We start from the raw sequence: 18,017 nt of genomic DNA on the forward strand, positions 1-18,017 counted from the left end.
CTGATATGACCTCCAGTCAGGGAGAAAGGAGATCTCATCCGGATTTATACACCGGTATGACCTCCAATATGTGAAGAAGGAGATTTAATCCAGACTTGAACACTGATGTAACCTCCAATATGTGAGAAAGGAGATTTAATCCAGATTTAAACACTGATGTGACCTCCAGTCAGGGAGAAAGGAGATCTCATCCGGATTTATACACCAGTATAACCTCCAATATGTGAAGAAGTAGATTTAATCCAGATTTGAACCCTGATGTGACATCCAAGCGGTGTCCAGCTGCTGGGATTGCCTCGCTGACATCTCCCCTTGGGCTCATCTCCCACGCTTTGAGGAGAAGGATTCCCACTGGGAAAGGGCACGGGGAATACAGAATTCGCTGGCCCCGAGGACATGTGACAGAGCTCCTGAGACAAAAAGGAGAGCAATAAAAAGAAGTGGCCAGCTGTGCTGGGTCTGCTCCCAGTGGGAAACCAGGGAATTCCAGGAGGAGGGCCCAGAAACACCAAAAACCCCAAAGGCAGAGGAACACCAGGAATCCCTGAGAAACAAGAGGATCATTAAGGAGAAGACAGAACACTAATGAATAAGGGAATAGTGTAACCTGCAGCCAGTGAAATGTATAAATAGTGACAAGTTTGGTAGCTGTGTGCTGGTTTGAGGGATCAACCCAGTGCCCTTTTTGTGCAGAGCTGGAAATAAATCCCATAACTCTGTGTGGGGAGCCGGCTCTTCCACACTGGGGGAAAAAATCCTTTTGGGGTGACACTGCCAGGGATCCAGGGGCAGCCACAGCTGCTCTGGGAATTCCATCCCCACCCTCCCAGGGAACAATCCTGCCCAGATCCCACCTAAATTTACCCATTTTCAGTTTAAAGCCATTCCCTGTGTCCTGTCCCTCCAGCCCTTGTCCCCAGTCCCTCTGCAGCTCTCCTGGAGCCCCTTTAGGCTCTGAGCTCTCCCTGGAGTTTCTCCTCTCCAGGTGAGCACCCCCAGGTGTCCCAGCCTGGCACTTCTGGAGCGTGTCCAGGTCCCTTTGGATGCCATCCCATCCTTCAGGGGTGTCACTGCCCCCTCAGCCTGGTGTCACCTCCCCAGGTGCTAGCGGTGCCACCATCCCCTTGTGTCAGTACAACAACCCCCCTGGTCACTGCCCCACAGCGCTGGGAACCAGTGACCCTCTGGAATATCATCCAGATATCCCAGATATTCTCCTGCTGCTGCTCAGGGTGACAAATCCCCATTTTCCTTTGTTTTTTTTTTTTCCAGGATATTCCATGGGAAAAAAACCCCGGGGTGTTGTCAAGGTGAAATGAGATTCTCACCCCTGGAGCTCGCTGCCCAGAAATCTGGAACCAGGATTACACCAGTGATGGGAATTGCAGCGTGGATAAGAACAGTGAATATTTATTTTGGTCTGTCCAATAATCCTCCTGATGCAGAAAGAGACGGAAATTAATCCAAACCACTGAGCTCTGCGCTGTTAAAAAAAGAGGGTCATGAAATTTCAGCCTGAAATTTCACTGTCTGAGTAAATCTCGTGTTAAAATGTTGACACATTTAATCAACAGTGTTTTATCTGAATTCTCGAAAAGCAAATAATTGCAAAATAAATTATTAGTATTTCCATTTATTGTCTTTTCCTAAAGACTAAAATATTTTTGAAGAAAACGAAGAAAAAAAATGTAAACTGACACATTTCCATAAATACATTGTAGTTGATAGAAATTATGTCGATGGAGGAAAGAAAGTCTAATTCTGTTTATTTTCTCTGACATTTTAACCTGACAGAAACACAGTGGAATAACCAGAAACTGCAGCCTTTAGGAAAAGCATGTTTGGGATTTAATCCCATTTTGCTGAGTTTTGGGAGCCTTTAAAAATTACTGTTCCTCTCTCACAAAACGAGGAAGAGACGTGGGGTTTTTCCCCCCTCATAAAATACTTGTTTTGAAGAAAATAATTTTGTTTCAACCCTGAATTCTTGTGTGTTATCGAGAGGATTTCCCAGTTTTATTGTAGATTCCAGCTCATATCAAATAAAATCCCCCAGGGAAAACACCTGGCTGGGAGGAGCAGACCCTGTGCCCTTAGTGAGGCTAAACCAGGGAATTCCCCAACAATTCCCACAAATCCCTATTTTCCAACAAGAAACCCTTTTGCCTTTGAAGTCCCCCACCAAACACAATTTTGCTGTGGATGTTCCCTCTGTATCACATCCCTGGCAAAGGTTGGAATTCCTGCTGGATTCACTCTGGGATTTGAGATCCTTTTCCCCGTGTTTCAGTCCCGTTCCCGGTGATTCCCAACAACCAGAGGTGAATTTTGGCCGTGGAGGAATTCAGCAGAGGGAATCCCAAGGGGCTGGCTGCAGACATTATGGGAGGGAGGCCAAGGCTCTGAGTTCTGCTCCTGGAATGAGGCTTGGGACAGATGGAACCCCTGGAAATAAATCTCCTCCCTCTGTTGGCCGATGTCAACTCCAGCTCTGCCCCGTAAATCAAACCCTCAGCCTCCGAAAGAGGTTCCCGAGACCTTTTGCAGGTTCCTTGGGAAGGGAAAGCTGCTCCAAATGGATGGGCCCAGGGAGACAGGGAAGAGCTCAATCTGCCTGCCCTCGGGCTGTATTTCTGGGATCCCATATGGAGCCTTGGCAGCAGCGTCCCAGGGAAGCCTCAAGGACTCGGGGTGGAGCAGGCAGGGGACAAATCAGCCTGGCTCCTCTGCACCTCTGAGCTTTTGCAGCCTTCTGATGTTTGTGTTTTTTGTAGTGGGAGTTTTTTTACAGATTTTCCATGTAAACGAAGTGATATAATTGTCCCTTTTGTTTGTCATTTCTCTCCTGAGGAGAGATAGTCGATGAACTTTTAGTTGGACCAGTGTCCGCCTTCATCCTCCAATCCGTGCTCATTGTCCAAAATCCATATAAATCGAATTAGAAAATAAACTCCCCTCTTTTTTTTTGCCCTGAAGACCTGACTGCCTGCATGTCACTCATTTCATTTCCTATAACAACACTCCCCTGCAGCTCCAAGGGGATGGATGTGGAGCCCAAACTGGAGAGAAAAACCCCCGAGGGAAGAGGTTGGGTGGGTGCTCCCAACTGCTCCCAAATCCCACCGGCACTTTCCCAAAATGTTCCATTTCCACGTTTTAGCGCCCAGCTGGTTTTAGTTTTTAGTTTTAGTGCCCAGCTGGAGGAGTGAAAGCACCTTCCCTATGGACACAGGGTTAGTCTGATACATTCCTGCTGGGAATTCCCTGAAATATCGATGTTTTAACCTGATTCCCCTTCTCTCCAGTCCCTCATCCCACAGTTTCTTGCAGGGAAGTTCCTGGTGCTTAATGCTGTTAATATTATAGATTAATCTATATAATCTATAATATATAGATTAATATTATAGATAAAGACATAACAGGAATGAGACTGGAATTCCAGTTGGAAGTAGCTGGAACTTGCCAATTATTCAGGATATATCCACACTCTGTTTTGATCCAATAGTATTTATTGCAGTGTAAAATAAAAAATAGTAACTCCAGAACACACCTGGCAACCTTTTTCTTATGTGGCTGCATCCTTTTTTATTCTGACATTAAACTAGAAGTGATATTAAATGAAGAAATTAAATTTAAAAAATTGAAGAAATGAAACTTAATTTAAAAACAAACAGTTTTGTAAGAGCACTGGGGAAAGGCTCTGGCAGGTCACCAGTGTTCATGGTTAAATGTCATGGAAATGGACACACAGAACAAAATAATGGGGAGTTTTACTGGGGAACCGTGGAAATACTGATATTTTCCTCTGGGAAAAGGGTAAAAATGAAGGGCCCAGTTGAAGTTCTATAGATCTCATTCAGCTTTGGCCACAAAGCAAGAGAACAAACAGGTTTGGAATTGTAATTAATGTGAATCCCAAGGCTGTCTCTCACTCCAGCAAGGAGTGCCAGGGAATGGGGGGAAGCTGTGAGGAGTTTGTGGCTCATAAATCCATTTATTTGGTTTAAAAAGAATCCAGGGAAATGGGGTTTATTCTGTAGGGGTGGCCAAACTCTGGGGCAGAGTGTGGGATCTCCATCCTTAGAAGTTTCCCCTGATGACACAATCCTGCTTCAGCAAGGGACTTGACCTTCTCAAAACTCAAAAGGTTCCTTCCAACCCAGATAATTCTGAGATTTTTTTTTTCTCTTTTTCAATCACCTGGAAGCCCTTGAAATGAGGGAGTTAACAGTAGAGAAAGGATGGAGAAAAAGGGGGGGGAAACTGAGGGGAGAATGAGCCTTGTAAGTCCTCTTCCTCAGGATACAACACCAAACCTAAAAACGGGGCTTTGGGGTGGTACAAAGGAATTTCTCTGCAAAAAGCCAGGGCAAAAGCTTTAAAATTGGGTGATGGATGAGGTGGATGTGGCACAGGATGTTTGTGGTGCATCCCATTGTTCTCACCAGCCACTGGAAAACTTGTCACAGAGCCTGGCATGGCACAGAAGATGCTCCAGGCTGGGATTGGGAAGTAGCATGGAAATAATGCAATAAATCTGATTTCTTGGGATTGGGGTTGGGTTTGGTTCCAGCTCTGCAGGGGCTTGGGATGTTCTGCAAACTGCATTTACCTGGATTTTGGTTGGTTTGCTATCAGGCATGGCAAGTGCTAAATGAAAAAAAAAAGGAAAAAAAAAAAAAAAAAAGAAAAAGAAAAAACCCAGAAGGATGTGTGGATTATCTTTTGTGAGACGCTCTCAGACTCGGGGAATGTGACAGAGCATCTCCTGGAAGTACAGCTGGAATAAGTGAAGAATAAGCTCCAGAATGAACGAATGCCAGCAAATAATCTGTATTCTGTCCTGCAGAACTGCCTGGTGCAGTCGGAAGGGCAGAAATGTCTCATTAGAGATGGACGGAGCTCCTCCCGCTGGGACAGGCTGGGAAAATCGGGATTGTCCAGCCTGGAGAAGGAGCCGGGGTGACCCAAGTGTGACATCTCAGTGCCTGGGGGAGCTGGAGAGATGGAGGGATGGAGGACACGGGGAATGCCTTGAAACCCAAAGTGGGGAGATTGAGATGGGATCTGGGGCAGGAATTGTTCCCTGGCAGGGTGGGGATGGAATTCCCAGAGCAGCTGTGGCTGCCCCTGGATCCCTGCAGTGCCCAAGGCCAGGCTGGACACTGGGGTTGGACATTGGGACAGTGGGAGGTGTCGCTGGGACAGTGGGAGTGTCCCTGTCCTGTCCCTGTCCCTGCCCCTGTCGTGTCCCGGTGGCACTGGGGGGATTCGGGATCCGTCCCAGGTGTGGCCGGTCCATGACCCGGCCGGGCTCAGCCTGAGCGATGCCCGCGGAGCGGCCGAGACCCGCCGGGACCGGCACAAGAACCGGGGCGGCTCCGGGGCCGTGTTCCAGGGGCGGTCCCGGAGAGATCCCGGAGAGATCCCGGGCCGGTTCCGGGCTGATTCCAGGGAGGTTCTGAGGGTGGATCCAGGAGCGGATCCCGGGTGCGGTTCCAGGCCGGTTCCGGGGCGGTTCCAGGCTGGTTCCAGGCCGGTTCCAGGGAGGTTCCATGGGCGGCTCAGGGGATGGATCACGGGGCGATTCTGGGCCGGTCCCGGGGAGGTCCCGGGGCCGTGTGTCCAGGGCCGTCTTCCAGGGGCGGTTCCAGGCTGGTTCCAGGGAGGTCCCGGGGCGGTTCCAGGGGCGGCTCAGGGGGTGGATCCCGGGGTGGATCCCGGGGCGGTTCCAGGCCGGTTCCGGGCCGGTTCCAGGGGCGGCTCAGGGGGTGGATCACGGGGCGATTCTGGGCCGGTCCCAGGCCGGTCCCGGGGCCGTGTGTCCAGGGCCGTGTTCCAGGGGCGGTTCCAGGGCGGTTCCAGGCCGGATCCCGGGGCGGTTCCGGGGGCGGCTCAGGGGGTGGATCCCGGGGTGGATCCCGGGGCGGTCCCAGGGAGGTTCTGGGGGTGGATCCCGGGGCGGTCCCAGGCCGGTTCCGGGGCGGTTCCGGGGCGGTTCCGGGGCGGTCCCGGGGGTGGATCCCCGGGTGGATCCCGGGCCGTTCCGGTGCCGCCATGGCCGCGGGGCCGCTGAGGGGCCGGCGCGGGGCGCTGGGGCCGGGGGCAGCCGGGGAGCCGGAGTGTGTGAGTGGGGACCGGGGACGGGGATGGGGACGGGAATGGGAACGGGAATGGGAATGGGAACGGGAACGGGAATGGGACCCGGAATGGAACCGGGAATGGGGATGGAACCGGGAATGGGACCGGGAGCGGACAGCGGGGCCAGGCTCCGGGCCGGTGCCGTGGTTCCCGGGCCGTGTCGCGACTGTCGCGGCTGTCCCGGGAGCGGGGCTGAGCTCAGCAGGCTGCGTGAATTTGCTTTCCCCCCCCTTTTTTTTTTTTTTTTTTTTTTTTTCTTTCTTTCTTTTTTCCCGCGTTTTCTCTTCCCCGTTTTCTTTTTCCCCTTTTTCCTTATCTTTTTTTTTTCCTTATCCCTTTCTTGTGTCCTTTATTCCTTTACTTATGTTCTTGATTCCTTTTTTTCCTTTTGAATTTTTCGTTTTCCCCCTTTTTCCTTTCTTCCTTTTCCTTTCTTCCTTTTTAGGGTTACTGTTTCCCTTTTTTTTTTTCCTTTCCCTTTTTTCATTCCCCTTTTTTTCTTTTCACTTATTTCCCCTTTCTTTTCTTTCCCTTTTTTTTCTTTTTCCTTTTTTTTTCTTTTTACTTTTTTTTCTCCTTTTTTTCCTTTATTTTTCTTTTCCCTGCTTTTCTTCCCCCCCCCCCTTTTTTTTTTTTTTTTTCTTTTCCCTTTTTGTTCTTTCCCCTTTTTTTTCCTCTTTTTATTTTTCTTTTCTTTCTGGCTGAAACCCTCTTTACCAGGCAGCCTCACTAATTCCATATATTTCTGCTCTCCTGGCTCCAAGATGACAGAGAGGAATCAGAATCCCAGCCTGGTTTGGGTTGAAAGGTTGGATTTTTAAGGCATTTGGACTTAGAGGAATATCAGATTTTTAAGGCCACAGCTCCCAGTGTGTCCTGGTTTGGAATTGATCTCCAGGTAGAGTTTGCCAGGTGGATTTGCATGGATCTCACATTCCCTCTGCTTTCCCAAACAGAGCTGTCTTTCCATGGGAAAAAAAAAAAAAAAAAAAAGGCAGGAGCATCTCCCCAGGGCCATCACTCCCCAGGGAAAAAAGGCAGGAGCATCTCCCCAGGGCCATCATTCCCCAGGAATGCACTGGGGGATCCCAGGAGAGCTAAATTCCTGTACTGGACCTGTTGGAACCCCAAACACGAGGCAGCCCAGCTTTAAAAACGGGGTCCAAAAGCAGAAATTGTATGACAAGAACATATGAAACCTGGAGGAAATCTTTTCAAATTGAACCAAAAACACCCTGAGAAATGAGCAGAACTTTTTCCCCCAGCTCCTTCAGGTTGGCTGCCCAGTGGAGCTGGGCTTGGCACCACTTTGGTTTCATCTCTGAGGTCTTTTTCCTGCCAGTGAAAACGAGTGGGATTTCCCAGGACTTTCCAGCTGGATAAGAGAGTGACTTCCCTGCAGAGAGACATTTCCCTGCCTGCTGCTTTTCTCATATCCCAGCTGCCTGGAGCAGATCATTCCCTAACAAAAGTGGCTTGGATGCAATCCCTGCTTGCCTTTGGAGCAGCTCTTGGATCCCTGTGGGTCACAGGATCCCTGTAGATCACAGGATTCCTGGATCCTGCACAGGCAGAGCTGGTGCAGTGATTGTTTCTTCCCCCAGACAGAATTCCAGAGGCTGAAGTCTTCCCTGGAGCAGGAGGCTCCCCCAGGTTGGGTTGGTGTGATGAGTTTGTCTCCTCCATCACTGACACCAAGCAAAACCCCCAGAACAAAGGCTGGAGTTTGTTCTGATCAGCCAAACTCCTGCTGGTGTGTGGCCTTGGGTGATTTCTCCCTTTTCCCCCACATCTCACACATATTCCCACTTTTCTGCTGCACTTTGCCTTTCCCTGCAGTACAGGAGGGGTTCTCCAGCAGCAAAGGCAGAGGGTGTTTTCCCACTGGGAGCCAATCTCAGGGATTTTAAAGGCCCTCCCCAGACTTTTATTCCATTTTTCCCTTCCTTACTACAGCCCATATTTCACTTTTGGGATTCCCTTCCCATCCTGCTATCCTGCCTCCCTTCCTGGTCATCCCATCTCAGCTCTTTCCCACTGATGTTCCTGGTGCATTGATCCATTTTTGGTTTTCCAGAACTTATTCCAACTTTCAATTTCGTTTCTGTGCTTTCAGTAGCCTGTTAGTTCTGTGCCAGCACATCTCCTTCCTGGGAAATATCGTGCTGGACAAAGAGATGGGATCTTGGGATCCCTTCAACAGAGTTTGTTTGGCAAAAAAAAAAAAAATGTCCCAAGTTGTGTGAGCATCTCTGGAATTCAGGCCCTAAATCTGTGTCAGTTTTGTAATTCCCACGATTGTGTTAATTTGCTGCTGGGATTTGGGTCACCCTCCCTTTCCATGGGCAGTCACAGGCCAGGGACGTTCTTCTGAAGGTTTCCAGTTGGTGTTTTCCATGTGGATTTGCAGCTGAACCTCCCCAGTTCCCAGAGTGGTGCTCAGAGCAGGGTTTTGGGGAATCCCTGGTCTTGTGAGGGGTCACTCAGCACTGGGGGGACTCAGCTCAGCCTTTGGCTTCCCGGGACATCCAGAGCTCAGGGCAGAGCTCCAGGAGATGTGAATGGATTGTGCAGCGCTGGGAAGCTGGGAAAAGGTGCCAATGTCCAGCAAGGACACAAACCCCATCTCCAGAGATGTTCCCATCACTGGCTTCTGTTCCCTGGATTCAATCCCTCATCCCACACAACTCCCCTGCCCTGTTCCTTTGATAATTCCCATTGCTGGAGCCCTGGGCACTGAGAATTCCAGATTTCTGTGCTCACAGGCACTGACCCCCCAGCAAACACTGCAGTGACCTGAGGGCTTGGAAAAAGCTCCAAAATAGAGTGACAGCCCTGGGATTGTGGGTGTGGAGTTTGGATAGAAGTGTGGGATATCACAGGGTGGAAGCTCAGAGTTTAAAGGTTCAGAATACAGTAATGTAGATATAAAGCAAGAGGTTTGTATATATATGAAGGTTTTAGGGCATAGGCTGAGTTCTTCTTCTTTCACCTTTTCCTCCATGGCTCTGGGTGGGGTTTTGTAATTGGATAGAAAAATCTCCATTGCAGACCACGAATGTTTGGTTATTGGGCTAAAAGTAAAAACAGTTTAGGTGTCATTTGTTAATTGGACAATTTGTGCTCAAAATGCCTTGTGAATAAAGAGCTGGAGGCCACTTTTCACTTTGTTAGCCAGGAGTGCTGTAGGGCTCCCAGCTTGTGAGACTGTAACAGAGAGAAGGATCAATAAACACGAGTCCAAACAGGAAACACCATCTTACACATTGAATTCCCACTCTGACAGAACAGAAGATAAAAAAGCAACACCTCATCCCAACTCCTGCTGGAGTGGAGGCTGCCTTTTCCCAGGGGGATTTATGGAGGGTGGGAGATGCAGAATTCCCAACTCTCAGCCTAATTCCTCACAGCCCGTGATGAATTTGCTGTTCTTCCCAATGGCTGTGGGCTCCTTGGGAGGCACAGGCAGGAAAATCCGGAGAGTCTGGGGTGCTGTGCCTTGCCCAGGGGTGTAAATCTTGCCTTTGGATGTTGCAGAAGAGAGTGTGCAGAGTGCTGGACACCATCCCACGGGAGGCCCAGCTCCTGGATTGTGCCATGGATCTGGATTCCAGGCAGAAATTCCTCCCTGACTCTGCTCCCTGGGCTGCAAAGACAAAGCAGAATTCCGTGGTGAGTTCCCACTGTCCTCTGGGTTTGTTACAAAATCGCTTCTCAAATACATTTTTATGATTTTTTTTTTTTTTACTTTTCAAATATTTTTTTATGATAAAGCTGCAAACAATTACCCTGTTTTTTAATTATTTTATTATTTTAATTTTTTTTTTTTTACTAATTTGTGTCTGATTTTGTTCCTCAGATTTTGGAAAATCATGGCAGCAAAGGCACTTCCCAGCCCTGCCCGAGATGTGTAGCTGGAGAATCTGTAAGTGTGGGAATCTGCTTTTTTGGGGACAAAAATAAAATAAAAAAAAACAGATTGCCACTTGTTCCCCAATATTAGATCCAGAAAATGTGAAGTTTATAACCTCCACGATTGCATTGCTCAGGAATAAAGCATGGAAATTAGAAATAAAGGAGATGGATTCAGCATTTCAGCAGAGCACTAATTAATTTTTCCAAGCAGCAGTTGGAAAATCTGGAGATTCTCAACATGATTTTCAATTTCTCTCTAAAAAGCAGAATTTGGGAAGTAACTGAAAGAAACAATAACATAACACTTCCTCCACCCCAATTTTAATTGTGCTTGATTTCCTGCATCATAACAAAACATTCAGGAATATTTTAAATTCTGAATAACAGAATATTCAGGAATCTTATTCTAGCTCCTGTTTTTTTTTGTTTTTTTTTTTTTTTCTGTAATTGGGTATTTCCTTTCCAAGGAGTAGGTACAGCCTTGAAAATATTTTCTCCTTCCAGAGGCAAAATGAGGAGAGGTGTGAGGAAATGCTGGATGTTCATAGCAAAATCTGATTTATGGAACTAAAGGCAAAGTTTCCATCAGGAGCTGTGACTGAGCAGACACTTGATTGTGTTAATTTATTTCCACTCATCCCTGGAGAGGGAAAAAAATTAAAAAAAAAAAAAAAAAAGAAAGAAAAAGGGAATATTTGTGATGGTACTCAGGGTTTTAAAATAAAATTTGAAACTGAAGAACTGAAAAAACAAGCTGCTTTGCAATGACCTGACATTTCCTCATTCCAGGGCCACTTCAGTCACATCCTGCACTTCTAGAAATGGAGATGGGGAAGAGGAGCAGCTCTGATTCCCTGCTGGGATCCCCGGGATGGATCCTGGATCCTGCCTCAGCACACCCTGGGGCCACTCAGGGCACGATTGGCTGCAATTTTCCACCTCTTCAAAACGCTGCTGCTCCTCAGGTAGCTCAGAAATTGTCTAAAAAGGACAAGGAAAAGCTGATTTCATCTTTAGGTAGCTCAGAATTTATTTAAAAAGATAGGGAAAGGCTGATTGGATGTTTTAGGTAGCTCAGAATTTATTTAAAAAGGCTGATTGATTGTTTTAAGGAGCTCAAAATTTTTCTAAAAAGGAAAAAAATTTGTGTAGAAAGACAAGAAAAGGCTGAATGTTTTAGGTAACTCAGAATTTGTCTAAAAAGGACAAGAAAAAACTGATTTCATGTTCAGGTAGCTCAGAATTTGTCTAAAAGGACAAGAAAAAGGCTGATTGATTCTTTTAAGTAGCTCAAATTTTTTCTAAAAAGGACAAAAATTGTCTAAAAAGAGAAGAAAGGGCAGATTGAATGTTTCAGGTAGCTCAGAATTTGTCTAAAAAGGACAAGAAAAAGCTGATTTCATCTTTAGGTAGCTCAGAATTTATTTAAAAAGACAAGAAAAAGGCTGATTGATTCTTTTAAGTAGCTCAAAAGTTTTCTAAAAAGGACAAAAATTTGTCTAGAAAGACAAGAAAACACTGAATGTTTTAGGTAGCTCAGAATTTGTTTTAGAGGAGAAGAAAAAGCTGATTTCATGTTCAGGTAGCTCAGAATTTGTCTAAAAAGGACAAAAATTGTCTAAAAAGAGACGAAAGGGCTGATTGAATGTTTTAGGTTGCTCAGAAATTGTCTAGAAATGACAACAAAAGGCTGATTTCATGTTCAGGTGGCTCAGAATTTGTTTCAGAAGAGAAGAAAAGGCTGATTTCATGTTCAGGTAGCTCAGTGGACTCCCATCTGTGCTGGGAATGAGCCCCAAGAAGGGGATCAGTGCAGAGGTGACTGTTCTCATTCCCAGGACTGACAGAATTCCAGCCTGCTTTGGGCTGGAAAGGACCTAAAGCTCCTCCAGCTCCACCTCCCACAGTCCCAGGCTGCTCCAGCCTGGCCTGGGACACATCCAGGGGCAGCCAGAGCTGCTCTGGGCTGGGATCTGCCTGCCCTGGACCTGGATAAATTCACATTTCACTTCCATTCCCTGGGAATTATCCCCATGTGGAAGCCCTGGAGCTGCTCCCTGGAGTTCTCCTGGGTAGAGCAGCTCCTAAACTCTTCCCTGGCCTCTGCAGCTGGATAAAACCACATTTAACTCCTCACTGACACCTCATCAACCCTGATTTTTTTTATTCCCAAAGAAAAATATTTTTTATTCCTGCTGCTGGATAAATTTCCAAGGGAACTTTTCCCTCTCCCATGTGATTCTTTGCTCCCTGTTTTCCAGCAGGGCTTTTTTTTTTTTTTTCAATCAGTCAGGCTGGGAATAAATTGCAGTTTAATTGTCTGCTCCACTGAAGGCTTTTAATAGTGATACCTGTTTGGTTTTTTTTTTTAAATAGATGGGTTTGTAATTTATTTTAGGATTTTCCAGGATCATGGAGCTGGCACAGGCTGGGGCAGTGAATATTCCTTGAAAGCAGATTTGTGTCAAATCTGCAGTGGAACCACAGAGTTATTTTTGTATGCCTTGCAGAACTCTGAAATTCTGTTTTCTTGATGAAAAACTATATCAACTTTGCATTTCCTACTGCTGTGGTTTGTACACAGAATGACCAGAGTGATGCTTTATTTACCTGTATATAGAGAAAAAGGCCCCTGGCCTGTTTTTAATTCAGGTTTAAAGGATCTAAATCTTATTTTTAACTTTGTATTTTGTAAATTGTTCCTTACAAAAGCAGGAGCATTAAACACCACTTTGGCTGCAGCGTGGGATTGTCTGGTTGTGTTATTCCAGGAATGATTCCTCAGGACACTGAGGAATAAAGGTAAATAAAACCTCTGATGAGAGGAAGAAATGCCTTGTTTATGTCCTGTAAAATCTTTGTAGGAGGTTTAGTTGCTCACTTTATTAATTTGATGGCAATTCCAAGTCCACTTGGCATCTTGGCTGCCAAAAAAACAAGATGGAAAAACCAAAATATTGGGATAAGTGGGGTTTAAAAGCAACCTGCATCTGACAAGCCAAGACTTGCCTGTTGAAATGACTCCAGTTAATATATTTAAATTTATTTTTGTTTATTTTAAATACTATAATTTATTGAATAGGTTTAAAAATCCGTGCTGTTTATGTCTAAATTAGTTGCTTCCAACCTCAGCAGCTCTCCTGGGAGTGTGGTGTGATCCACAGTCACACAGAAATAACTCTGCCTTTGCCTTGATTACCACAGATAATTAACGATTTAACGCTCACACTGGGCATTTCCTCCCACATCAGACTTCCACTCAGCATCCCTGGGTGTCCAGGCTGGGTGCTGTGAGCAGGAGCTGGGCATTGAAGAGGTTGGGACCTGCAGCTTTTGTTGCTCCTCTCCCACATTTCCCACTGGTGACAGGTGCCTTGGGGACAAGGTGACAAGGGATCAGCAGCTCCCCCAGCCCTGGGGGCATCAGCACTCAGCCTGTCCTCTCCCTTCTTCCTCAGTTGTTCCAAAGGAAGAGGAAGGAAAGAATTTCCTCAGTTGTTCCTCTCTTCTCAAGGAAGTAAAAAAAAAAAAAAAAAAACAACAGTGGCCACAATGTTTAAAAATGCAGAAAAAAATAATTAAAATAAAATCCCAGGAAGATGCAACAGAATCCCAGAATTGTTCAGGTTGGAAAAGGCTCTCAGAGCATCGAGTCCAACCATTGCCAAGGCCACCACTGCCCATGTCCCCAAGTGCCACATGCACAGGGCTGTGACATCCCCCCAGAGATGGGCACTCAGCCCAGCCTTTTCCAGGAAGGAATTTTCCCAATATCCAACCTGAACCTCCCCTGGCCCAGCCTGAGGCTGTTTCTTGTCACAGAATCCCACAACAGTTGGGGTTGGGAGAAGTTTTTTTACAGGAAGGGTGATAAAGTATTGGAATGTCCAGGGAGGAAGTGGATTCACCATCCCTGGGTGTGTTTAAACAAAGGCTGGATGTGGCACTCGGGGCCAGGGTTTAGTTGAGGTCAGGGTTGGGATGGACTGGATGATCCTGGAGGTCTCATCCAACCTGGTGATTCTGATTCTGACCCCAAATCCCCCCCAGTGCCACCCCTGCCATGGCAGGGACACCTCCCACTGTCCCAGGCTGCTCCAAAACCAGTGTCCAGCCTGGCCTTGGGCACTGCCAGGGGTCCAGGGGCTGCTCTGGGCACCCTGTGCCAGCCCTGCCCACCCTGCCAGGGAACAATTCCTGCCCCAGATCCCATCCAGCCCTGCCCACCCTGCCAGGGAACAATTCCTGCCCCAAATCCCATCCAGCCCTCCCTTCACCAAATAACTCACACCAGCTCTTTCCCTTTCCTTACTGACTCTTTTAAAAACCACTCAGAATCCTTTTCCTTCTCAGCTTTACACATTTTTCCTTCTCAAAAATGCACATTTTAGAACTTCCCAGGCTCTTTCCTTGCTGAGCTCCTGAGTCAGGGACTGAGGCACCTGGCACCTCCTGGGAGTTGTTGAGTTCAGAGAACTGAACTTTTCTTTAAAGGCTTTTTTATGTTCAGGACTGAAACAAAGCAGTGTCCTGTTGGTGCAGGGAGTGCTCAGGGCTTGGGATGGATTCCTGCCCCTCTCCTTGTGCCTGTGAAGATGAGGGTGGTGAGGATGAAGGCTGCTGCTCAGGAGGGTGTTCACGAGCCCAGGGAGGATTTGGGGGGATGTTCACTGTGTGGTTGTCATGGAATATTCACATTGCACTGAGCTCTTGTTGCTCCCAGGGCACAGACAAGCCAGGGCAGTGCAGTGAGAAGCCATTCCTTGTGTCCTGTCCCTCCAGCCCTCATCCCAAATCCCTGCCCAGCCTTTTCCCAAGGCTGGAAAGAGCTGGCCTTGGCTCTGCTGTTCCTGACCCTTTTTCCAAGCCCAGCTCCTGCTCTGCTTCTCCATCCCATGGGATCATCTCCTCCTCCATCCAAGGGGCTCTTCCTTCCCCCCAGGACGGGCAGGATCAGCTCCCAGGGCCTCCCCGTGGTGCTGCTGGCCCTGTGGAGGCAGCTGGGGATATCTGTGTGTGATTATTGTGGGATATTACGGGGTTGTTACTGCGACAATCCCGAAATCGCCGTGTGATATTTGCTTGCAACACGGGGTGTCATTCATGAGTTATACATAAATGGCAGCTTTACATATTTAAAAGGAACATGGACTGCTTCATATCTGAAGTATGGGTCCCCGGGGAGAACACCACCATTTGATCTATTTTTGATTAAAATGTAAAAATTAAAAATTAAATCAAATGGTAGTCGAACTCCTCGGGGAAAACATACTTCAGTTATGAAGTATTCCCCGTAGTAACCTTGAGAATCTTACAGCTGTATTGTCTCATCTGTAGGTGGTCTTTTTATGTCTCACATAATTAAAATGAATTGCTGGTAGAGAACCCCTACTACCGCATACAGATTTATGGACCTGGAGGCACCTCCACTCCCAGACAAACAGGGGCAGCCTCGGCTCCCTCTGCAGCTGTGCCTCTGGAGTCTGGGCATCTTCAGTGGGGAGTGATCCTTTCCTGCTTTACAGCCCGGGAGGAGCAGGCTCTGGGGGAAGGAATGGCCAGGATCCCTGGGGTGGGAAAAGCCCTGTGCCTCATCCCCACCCTGTCCCCAGCCCAGAGCTCTCAGTGCCACCTCCAGGAATTCCTGGGACACCTCCAGGGATGGGGATCCAAACCTCCCTGGGCACTGCCAAGGCCTGAGCTCCCTTTCCAGGAAGAATTTTTACCCCAATATGCAAAAATGAGATTTTAAGGACTTTCAGGGCTCCTTTTCTGTTGGTGCTGTGAGGGGTTTGGAGCTGTGGGGGAACAGGAAAAGTTCCCTGCCAGAAGGGGCTGGGGCAGGGACACCTCTGCTGCTGGGGCTTGGGTTGGATGGAGATGCCCTTTTGGGAAGAGCCTTTGGGATTCTGGGCTTCAGGATCCCAGAAATGAGGTTGGAAAATCCCTCCCAGCCCAGGGAGTCCCCCTGTGACTGTCCCCACCCTGTCACACAGAGCCCTGAGTGTCACCCCAGGAATTCCTGGGACACTCCAGGGATGGGATCCAAACCTCCCTGGGCACTGCCAAGGCCTGAGCTCCCTTTCCCTGGGGAAATTCCTGCTGCTGCCCACCCTGAGCCTGCCCTGGCCCAGCCTGAGGCCGTTCCCTCTGCTCCTGTCCCTGTGCCCTGGGAGCACAGCCCGACCTGTCCCCTCCTGGCAGGGACTTGTGCAGAGCCACCAGGTCCCCCCTGAGCTCCTTTGCTCCAGGCTCAGCCCCTTCCCAGCTCCATCAGGAATTCTCCAGCCCCTTCCCAGCTCCCTCAGGAATTCTCCAGCCCTTTCCCAGCTCTGTTCCCTGTCCTGGCCACGCTCCAGCCCCTCCAGGGCTCTCCTGGAGTGAGGACTCAGAGCTGGACGCAGCCCTCGAGGTCCCTGTGGTGGCACAGGGGGACAATCCCTGCCCTGCTCCCGCTGCCACAGTTTCAAATACCCAAGGAACCCTTTGCTGCTCTAAGCAATGGCTAAATGTCACCAGAACATGATTGTGAAATTGGATTTCCTAGGAAAATGTGCTCTACACAATCTAATGCAACTTATTTCTAGCAAGCTGCTTTGTCAGGCTGCCTTGGAATAGGGGAATGTATATTTGATAAGATTAGAGAATCATGGGGATCAGGAGAAATAAGACTCCAGACTTTGCATTCCCATTTTCACCCAGCTGAAGGACAAACATGTCATTTGTTTTGTGTTTGGTTGTGATTCTCCTGGTCCTGTTAATGTACCCACAGCAGTGGCTTGTGACTGTGCATCCTGCTCAAGCTGTGACTAAAACTTCCCCAAGAACAATTCCATAAAAAAGAAGGGTTTGGAGGCAAAATGCTCGGATTTGTAGAGAAAAGAAAACAACTCCAACAATAAAAAGCATCAAGTCTGAGAGTTCCACGGTGCCTTGCAGAAACAGTTTGTAATAAGCAGCGGGAGCGTTCACATTTCAGCGTAACACTTGAAAGGAAATGTCTCTGATCTTTGAGTTTCTTTGGAGAGGGGAGTTTTTAATGTATAATCAGACTAAAATCCTCCTGTAATTGCACAGTGAGGGGCCTTGTGAAGTTTGGGGAAGGCTGCAGATGGAACAGGCACCTACAGGAACACAAAGGATTTTCCTCCTGTGTGGAGGCAGTGCTCGTGTGAGGTTCCCCCAGGTGCAGATTCCACCTGGAATCTCTCTCCCCCACTGGGCTGTCCCCTCGTGCTGGTCACTGATGGCTCTGAGCAGGCTCCCTGGTCACTGAGCAGCGAAATTCTGTCAGCCCTTGGACACCAAATTTGTGCTGTCCTTCCTTTCCCTTTCCCCTGTTCCCAGCCCAGCCACGCTCAGACTCCATCCAGCTCCTTGGGAAGCTTTTCCCCCTCAAACCATTAACATTTGCCTCTTAATTACATGGAATCCCAAATTGGTTTGGGTGGGAAGGTGTGGCTTTTTGTCTCCTTGTCCTGTTAGAGCGGGGATTAAAAGCTTGAGAGACGTTTTGTGTTGGGATCAGATGTTTTTGAATTCTTACCCATGTCGCAGTCTCACAAGCTGGGAGTTCTGGCTCACAAAGTGAATAATGGCTCTGTCTCTAACTCTTTTCAAGGCCTTTTAAGAACAAACTGTCCAATTATGAAATGACACTTAAATTATTTTGACTTTTAACCCAATAACCGACCACCCCTGGCCCACAATGAGGATTTTTCTGTCCAATTACAAAACACCACCCAGAGCCATGGAGGAAAAGGTGAAAAAGAAGGATTTAGCCTCTGCCCTAAAACCTCCATCTGGCTTTATATCTATATTACTGTATTCTGAACCCTTAAACTCTGAGTTTTGCACCCTGTGATATCCCACAGTTCTATTTAACTCCTCACTCACAATCCCAGGGCTGTCACTCGATTTTGGAGCCTTTTCCAAGCCCTCAGGTCACTGCAGTGTTTGCT

The 18,017-nt window shown here is 47.8% G+C and overlaps 1 protein-coding gene and 2 long non-coding RNA genes across 5 annotated transcripts in view; all 3 read left to right on the forward strand.

Moving 5' to 3' along the window:
- LOC136363943 (uncharacterized) overlaps positions 1-18,017 on the forward strand; it is a 181,320-nt gene that overhangs the window by 155,507 nt on the left and 7,796 nt on the right. The window lies entirely within an intron of this gene.
- Positions 290-1,636, forward strand: LOC136363942 (uncharacterized). The gene is made up of 2 exons (XR_010744089.1): positions 290-623; positions 1,273-1,636. It is a non-coding gene; the product is annotated as an uncharacterized lncRNA (long non-coding RNA).
- Positions 6,004-12,888, forward strand: LOC136363941 (uncharacterized protein C10orf143 homolog). Of its 3 annotated transcripts, none has more exons than XM_066323412.1 (6): positions 6,004-6,126; positions 9,679-9,813; positions 10,001-10,066; positions 10,846-11,160; positions 11,450-11,638; positions 11,763-12,888. In XM_066323412.1, the coding sequence occupies exons 1-4, from the start codon at positions 6,058-6,060 to the stop codon at positions 10,873-10,875; spliced, it is 300 nt and encodes a 99-aa protein (XP_066179509.1). In that variant the 5' UTR covers positions 6,004-6,057; the 3' UTR covers positions 10,876-11,160; positions 11,450-11,638; positions 11,763-12,888. The 3 variants fall into 3 exon arrangements, with proteins under 3 accessions (XP_066179509.1, XP_066179508.1, XP_066179510.1); XM_066323411.1 differs by having other exon boundaries at positions 10,846-11,021; positions 11,414-11,638; positions 11,711-11,813; XM_066323413.1 differs by lacking the exons at positions 11,450-11,638; positions 11,763-12,888 and adding an exon at positions 11,289-11,404 and having other exon boundaries at positions 10,846-11,073.

The sequence above is a fragment of the Sylvia atricapilla genome, chromosome 8 (assembly GCF_009819655.1).
Source record: "Sylvia atricapilla isolate bSylAtr1 chromosome 8, bSylAtr1.pri, whole genome shotgun sequence".
In the NCBI taxonomy this organism is placed as follows: Eukaryota; Metazoa; Chordata; class Aves; order Passeriformes; family Sylviidae; genus Sylvia; species Sylvia atricapilla.